The sequence below is a fragment of the Lepisma saccharinum genome, chromosome 19 (assembly GCF_977018435.1).
Source record: "Lepisma saccharinum chromosome 19, izLepSacc3.1, whole genome shotgun sequence".
NCBI classification, from domain to species: Eukaryota; Metazoa; Arthropoda; class Insecta; order Zygentoma; family Lepismatidae; genus Lepisma; species Lepisma saccharinum.
The window spans coordinates 19,881,628-19,889,915 of NC_139247.1; the positions used below are offsets into that span (position 1 = coordinate 19,881,628).

An 8,288-nucleotide genomic window follows, 5' to 3' on the forward strand; every position below is an offset into this window, starting at 1 on the left:
ACTGGCCTGGAGAAAAAGATTAAAAAATTGCTTCAATGTAAGAGAGGTGGTCAGAATTGCAACAGCGTGTTTGTGTTTACATTCTTTAATTTACATATGTTTTCAGCCACTATTGGCGACGACAAAGGTGAATTATGAGTTACAGTTACAAAGGTACATTCATGCCCAGGCCAGAACTTGAACATACTTGATTGATTTATTTAAAATTTGGACACGTCAGCACATTGGCCATTGCATTTAACACTCACTTGGGTTTCCAACCGAGTTCTCACTGCTTTATTTGAAAATGTTGATTTTTCTCAAAATTTCGGAGTGGTTCTAGTCCCTTCAAGCCTCCCCCTCTTCTGCCTACGCCAGTGATTACAATCGAGACAAATACTAGAACTGCTGTGGTCCACAAGGCAAACATGTCAACACAAAGCAAAGGATTATGCTGCCTGTGTGTCTGGGCTCCAGAGCCTCGTAATTATCCAGAATGCGGCCCATGCCTTTGGCACGATGAATTTCTACCCTTCACGAAAGTCACACCTTACACCAGGCACAGGGAATCGAACCCGGATCCCTCGCTACGTAGGTTACCAGTATACCACTCAACACGCTCGACCACCGATATATCTACCTGTACATATGACCCAATAAAAAGCACAGAATAATGCTGCACGCTAGGTTGATGGAAATCAGATAGCCTAATTATTAAAGAATACTTTTCACTGCAAGGTGGAAGTTTAACGACTAACTGATAGAAATCATGCTACACAAAAAATATTTTAGTTTTTTTTTTTTTTTTACTTCAGAAGATGTATACTTTCTTAAATAATCCCTCAAAATATTCTAAAGTTCATGAAATACTGTTGTTATGTTAAACAAACTTTACTTCTTTCCTTCATACACGGGAACAGACCCACCTGTGTATCTCAGATGACGTCATACGCCAGAAGGGCGAGTTTTCAGGACCGCGTTGCATTCACCTTGCGGTCTTTCCACCATGGGAGAGCGCCAGCTCTAACCCCTATACATTTGTTCGTTCGTGGATTTTCCCTATATCACGTGTCCTTGCAATTATTGATATTGCATGATGTTCGAATCACTCCGTGGTGATGTGGTTAGCACAGCTCGCTAGGGCGCCAGGTGTCTCGGGTTCAAATCCTGGTCTAGACATTGGTGTCATTTGTTATTTCATATCATCCTCATCTTCGCGATTAGCCAAAGGTGGCAGAAAAGGCAATTAAAATAAACCAAATCAATCAATCAATTATGGAGATATTTTAGAATGAGTAATCTTGAATTTCAGTCTGCCCATTATTTGTTTTGGTCAGTTTATAAATACTGTGAATCCTTCTTACAACATCGCAAGTATCATTAATGTTTTGGATTTTGCTCAAGCAAAACTCCCAAGTTGTTGTTTTTAAGTCGTCTCTCTTAAAGAGGAACGCTAGTGGCAACCCTGCCACGCGCCCCTGCTAGTTATGTCAGAGCAAGCGTTTGCTGTGTTGGGTTGCATACGTACAGGACAAGCGCTTTCGAGGTAAACTTTATAGGGAAAAGTTACTTGTTTTTATGATATCTACCAGCTCCCAAGCGTCGTTGAAAGAGCTTTGCGACACCCTGCATAGTAAACGTTCATGCAACCTCCCACTCTTTAAAATTATGCACTTTTTGCGTGAGGTCCGCCATCATAAATTAGGAGGTAGGAAAAGAAACGGATGACACGCTCACTCAACAAGAGGCCTTGCATCAGTGGTGCTTTCAAATCTGGGCCGATTAACAATTACAAAAGTCGGAACGAGTTTACGCCATAGATTGAGCTGATGCACTCGTATCCGGACTGAGATTTTCTGTGTCTTCTACAGATGACTGCAGGCATAGCAGCTTCGTCGACGGACAATATTTTCCAAATATCTGCCCTAAATCAAGAAATGTTCCAAAATAGTGGGACATTAAGTGAGAGATAATATGTGGAATGCACTTTACTTTACCCTTGCATGTTTCACATTCATATTATTTATTAGTATTTTTTGTGTTAAGAACTCTACACCTTTCCAACGACATTAAAGTCTAAAGTCTTAAAATACCACCATAAAATAGAGATTGTTCATTTTGTGCTCGTAGGCTTGTTTTGTTGCACTAAGTCGCTGTGTATTAGTAGCGACATGTTTTGTGCTGCCATTGGTTGGAAATGTTCCGTGTGTACGTCGAACCAAACTGTTTCTTTCAAGGTTAGTTGGTAAAACTACACACAATAATAAAACTAGACCGTATGATCGCAATAATCGAGACAGTTAGCTTCTTGTGCTTTTGTAGTCAGGTCAGTTCGTTCTGCCAAGACGACACCATATACTTTTTATAAGTAGTGAATTGAAAACGTTTCTTGTGACTAAGAAATGTCTCCCTCTGTTGCTAATATCGGACTCTTGAGATAACAGGGCAGAATAATGGTTTGTTCGCCTCTACCTCAGTTTGGTGAAGCCACTTGTTTTATTGCGACATGTTATGAGAGTTTCTTAGTCGACATACCAACAAAATGTGACGCAACATCAGTTTAGGGTTGTACAGTCACGGACACTTCTGGGTAGTAATGATTCCATTGAAAGTCAATAGTGTTGCTACAACACAGAAGTGTCCGTGATTACAATATGATTATTTACCATAATATACTTTTCCCAACTCGGCCTCGAGAACATTGGTTTATTTCTTTTTCTTAATCGTGTTTTTTTTTATCCTGCGTTTGAGACTGGGTAACGACATGAAGACATACGATATTTAAACTTCTTGACTGTATGCTTGCTTTTGGTGCAAGTGGAACTCGTTTGTTTGAGTTGGTGCTTTAAATCCGCTTTATACACAGTAAGGATAATCGGGACTAGACCTACAGTTTAAAGTGGAATCCAAACCACGAAATTCCTCCACCGAGTATCGAACCCGGGACCCCTTGATTACAAGGCGACGAAGCAACCATTACGTCATTTTTTAAGGAATACCACTAACCAGAAGTATCCCCCGTTTTTCAGTATATTCTCAAGATTTTCATTTCTCGGTTATTATCAATTTTAAGTTTTTCTCATTTGGACAAACACAAATACCCGTGCCTTAACCGGGACTCGAACCCGGAACCCCTGGCGTCGTAGCGCGCCGTGCTAACCAGTCCGCCACGGAGGTCGACATGGCCATCGGGGAGGCCTTAGGTGGAACTCGTACCCCTCCTACTTGACTGCGAGAAGAACTACCGAAGTAAGAAAGGACCGGGCGTCCGGTAAAAAAGGCGCGAAAACAAAATGCTTGTGGTCGACGTGATAGGACGCAAAGATACACCAGCAGACTTCATGGGTGACGTGGAAGTAGAGGTCAGGTGATCAACAGTTACTGTGATTGGTTGGTTGCAAGGAATGAGATTTATAAAACGTTTTATTGTTCGCTCCAGTCGCGAAACAAATATTTCTGTACGCTTCACATCAAGTTTATACGTCAATCATTCATTACGAGTATTACAATTATGCCCTATCTAAGGGGATCCCAAACTTTGTAATTTTAAAATTTTTCCTCGGCGCCCAAGTCAGAATGTAGGCATAGGCCTATCTAAAACTTGCAACGCTAAGTTAGTGATGTTAGGTTGCTTGCCTTAAGTTAAAAAATAAGCACATATTTCAAATTCAGAAACATTGTTTATGTAAAAAGGACCAAATAAGCAAATGTTTGGAACAATCATATCTAAAACCATCTGTAGACTAACAAGTAAGTGGCATTTCAGTGAAAATATCGCACCCCGGGGTGCCGCGGAGCACACTTTGGGAACCACTGCGCTATTCAATTTTGAATCAGTTTGTGAAGAAAGGTTTAATTAAAATGTCGATTAAGACTCACACCATTATAAACTTGGATAGTTTTACTGTACTGGACTTCTGGTAAATTAACACTTAATTCATTTTACAAAGAAATGAAATAAGTGACTTTTTCCTTTGCTCGTTTTGTTCAAATGTACAGTCTACATGGAACAGCCATCTGAAGCACCACTCTCCTCCACAAACTTAATAACTCCAACAGAAGTAATTTTTTGTCGACTATAGTCTCCAAATTCTGTTCTTACGCAGAGAGACAAAATCGTAACAATTCTATTTCGAGTGACCCTTCACAACTATGAAGAAAGTGAGATCCTAGTTCCAGCAAATAAATTGATAGGGCCACTTCGGTAGATTATAGTGCACGCTGAGTGTGCACGGAAAATAGAGTTTCAAATATAATGAGTGGCTTCGCAAATGATCTGCGGAGACTGTATTTGCATAAGCATCTCTTCCTTCCCTGAGGAGAATTGAATAAAACAATGGCTTGGTGTAGCTTTCAGAGGCGAGAGGCACGTGACACGCTTAACTTGCAAACCAGCATTTAGAAAGCGACAGGACAAGTTGCATGTGTCACTCTGATTAGGCAATTTTCTCAATACCGTGCTCTTGTTAGCTCATGCGCCGTGAATGTTTGAATTTAAACTAACGGTGCTAATATCGCTTGCCGCTTGTAGCTTCTGTGTGAATTCTCCGTGTCGCTTGTCGCCTGTCACTTGTCGTCTGTCGTTTGCAGCTTTTTTGCTTTGTAAGGGAGATTTCACACGAAAGCGACAACCAACACCTGTCCCTTGGAAGCGAACCAGCAGTAATGAATTGAACCTTTCGAACAGAAGCGACACGACAAGATGCAGGTGTCGCTTGTATCTTGCGTGTCGCTCTGATTTGCCAGTTTTGTTAATACTGTGCATCATGTTGCTTCGTACTTTTGTTCTCGCATGCGCGGTGAATGTTTTGCCTTATATTGAATTTTCTAATGTCGCTTCTTGCTTTGGTATAAAATTTCCATGTCGCCAGTCGCCTGCCGTTTAAGCAGATTCCATACCGAAGCGTAACGCGACAAGCGACAAGCCTCGGTAATCAATGCTACGTTTCGAACTGATACAGCACGGTAAGCTGCAAATATTGCATGTCGCTTTTTTATCAATGTTGTGCATCGTGACGCCTCCACTTGTTGTCGTGCACGGGCGGTGAATGTTTTAGTCTACAAGCCAAAAGGGACCCGTGTCTCTTATCGATGTGGAAGCACACTGTCGCTTGTCGCCTGCGTCAGAATTCTTCCCCTGACCCTGTCTGTAGATACCTTCCACGTATCAACATGAAAGAAAACTAGCATCTCTGGGTATGACGCCATATTGTCTATCTTACCATAGGGCTGGAACAACGGATATAGCAACAAATTCGCATATGATACAAGTCCTTTAATTCACTTGGTATTATATAATAGTTAAATACGTTTGCACACTGAAGAAATACAAAAAGGCCCACATCCGATAGGCTAGCTGAAATGTTCTCCCGCTGCCGCGAGCCGACATGCACCATGCCGCTGTGTTCGAATATCACGCTCCCAGCATTCCGAGTTCTTGCAAGAAGCTCCCAGCGGGAGTTAAATAAAAACAAATGAGGAGCGGAAAGCAATACTATTTACAATCTTCAACATTCTCCCCCCCGTTGGAATGCACAGCATCCAAACTAAATCATGAAAGTTCAATTGATCTTCCCATCTGGAAGAGGTACAATCTTACTGAGAGCCCTTCGGTACACTCCATCCTTGGTGCGAACCACGGCTACACGAACTAAATTGTCTTTCCCTGGAAACACTTCCTCTATAATGACAATTTTCCAAGATAATGGGGGTAGGTTGTCTTCTTTCAGAAGCACAAGTAGTCCTGGTTGCAGGTTGGGCTGCGTGGTTGTCCACTTCTGACGCTGTTGCATACCATGAAGATAATCTCGGGACCAGTTTCTCCAAATCCTTTGTTGAAACTGTTGAACTCGTTGCCACCTGGAAAGTCTATTTTCCTTGAGATCACTTAAGTCTGGTTGAGGAAAGGAAGTTAGTGGACCACCAATAAGAAAGTGGCCTGGAGTGAGGTAATTAAATTCTTCATGAGAATCAGGTAAGGATGTAAGAGGTCGAGAGTTTAAGCAAGCTTCGATTTGCCACAAAAGAGTTGACAGCTCTTCGTATGTCAGTACAGCATTCTTGGCTACTCTACGAAGATGGTACTTCATGGATTTTATCGCGCTTTCCCAGACACCACCGAACGATGGGCTACGTGGAGGTGAGTTTTTCCACTGAAAGTTTTCTTGTGCTGCATACCTTTGAATGTCTTCACTGAATCCTTGCGATTGAAATAGCAATTCAAGTTTCTGAAGTTCGTTCTTCGCTCCTTGAAATGTTGTGGCATTATCGCTGATAATGGTGGAACACTTGCCTCGCCTTGCTGTAAAGCGTCGCAATGCTGCTATGAAAGCTTCAGAAGTAAGGTCTGTTACTAGCTCAAGATGTATTGCTCTCGTGGCTAGGCACGTAAAAAGAGCTATGTAGCATTTCTTTGTGATTTTACTCCTGATTGACCCTACTTTGATGACGTATGGTCCGGCATAGTCTATGCCCACATGATTAAATGCCTTGCTAGGTGTAACTCTGATGGATGGGAGCTGTCCCATTAGCTGTTGTGCTGCAGATGCCTTCAAACGATAACAAGTTAAACACTGATGAATGATTTGCTTAATAACTTGTCGTATTCTAGGTATCCAGTACCTTTCTCGAATGGATGAGATTAACAATTGAGGTGCTGCGTGCATCAATCGTTCATGCTCTGATGCAATTAGTAAACGGGCGAAGTGACTTTTTGGATGCAAAATGATTTGATGCTTGCTGCTGAATTCCAAGTTGCTATTTTCTAGCCTACCTCCAACACGAAGAATTCCCTGATTATCCAGAAAGTGGCGTAAGTCTTTAAGGATACTTTTGTTGGATACTTGCCCTTTGGCAGTGAGATCATTTATCTCTCGATGAAAGAACGAAATTTGTGTCATAACGACACACGTTTGAGTAGCGTCTTCAATGTCAATTGAAGTAAGTGGATCGCATTGTTTGTTACTTGCATTTTTACAATTGCGAATGAATCTTTTACAGAGCGCTACAATCCTTAACAATTTGAAAAATGTAGAAAAATCGTTTATTATTGCCTCTGATTGCAGATGAGACACCAGTGTAGTTACAGGAAGCTTTCGTTGTTCAGGAACATCTTTGTTCTTAAGACTTGTGTCAGATGATGATGATGGCCAGCACGTTTCATCTTCTTGCAACCAAGCTGGACCATGAAACCATACCGAATGATGATGAATATCTTGAGGTTTAACTCCACGGGAGATTAAATCTGCTGGATTATCCTTGGACGAAACATGTCTCCATTGATAAGTTTGAGTAAATTCTTGAATTTGCGCTACTCTGTTGGATACAAAAGGCTTCCATCTGCTTGCTGGCGATCTGAGCCATGCCAGAACTATTTGTGAATCTGTCCACAAATAAACATTGTCAATATTAAGTCTCAAAATTGGGAGAGTCTTGTTGAGTAATTTGGCCAATAAGACTGAAGCGCACAGTTCCAATCTAGGAAGAGTGGTTTTCTTGATCGGGGCGACCCGTGATTTTGAGCACAGTAAGTGAACTTCGGTGTAACCTTCTTCGTTTGCTGAACGAACGTACAAGCAACTGCCATAATTTTTCTCCGATGCATCGGAAAAGCCATGGATTTGTATATTCTTGACACAACCAGGTGTTAGGATGAAACGTGGTATTTGCATTTCACTGATGACTGGTAGCTGAGAATGAAGATGAACCCATTCAACTTGCAGGCTTTCTGGAAGTGGATCATCCCAGTTTATGTTGTGAAGCCACAACTGTTGTAAAAAATACTTATACATTACAGTTACTGGTGAAAGTAGTCCAATTGGATCAAAAATCTGGGCAATAACACTGGCTACTTGACGTTTGGTTGATTTGTGTGACATCATGTTGACAGACTTGGCTCCAATGTTAATCATGAAAGTGTCTGCCGAGGGATTCCATGAAATTCCTAGAGTTTTAACACCTTTGGCATGAAAATGAATTAGATTTTGAGTCTCTCTCAGTGATTCTGGAATAGCGTTGAGTACATCAGTGCTGTTGGAGCACCACTTTCGTAAGATGAATCCTCCTCTTTTCAGAAGTTCTGAAAGATCTTGATAAAGTTGTAAAGCACCTTGAACGCTACTGCTTCCTCCAACGAAATCATCAACATAGAAATCACGCTGCAACACTTAACATGCGTGTGGGAAGTTAACTGCTTCATCTTCGGCTAACTGCTTCAGGCATCTGGTTGCTAAAAAGGCACTTGATGTAAGCCCATGCGAGACCGTATTCAATTGAAATACTGTTATGAGTTCCTGAGGAGAGTTTCTCCA

The 8,288-nt window shown here is 41.5% G+C and overlaps 1 protein-coding gene across 1 annotated transcript; it reads right to left on the reverse strand.

Annotated features, from left to right (window-relative positions):
• Positions 1–5,540: 5,540 nt before the first annotated feature.
• Positions 5,541–6,068, reverse strand: LOC146002955 (uncharacterized). The gene has a single exon (XM_083141115.1). The coding sequence runs from the start codon at positions 6,066–6,068 to the stop codon at positions 5,541–5,543; it is 528 nt and encodes a 175-aa protein (XP_082997241.1).
• Between the last annotated feature and the right edge of the window lie 2,220 nt (positions 6,069–8,288).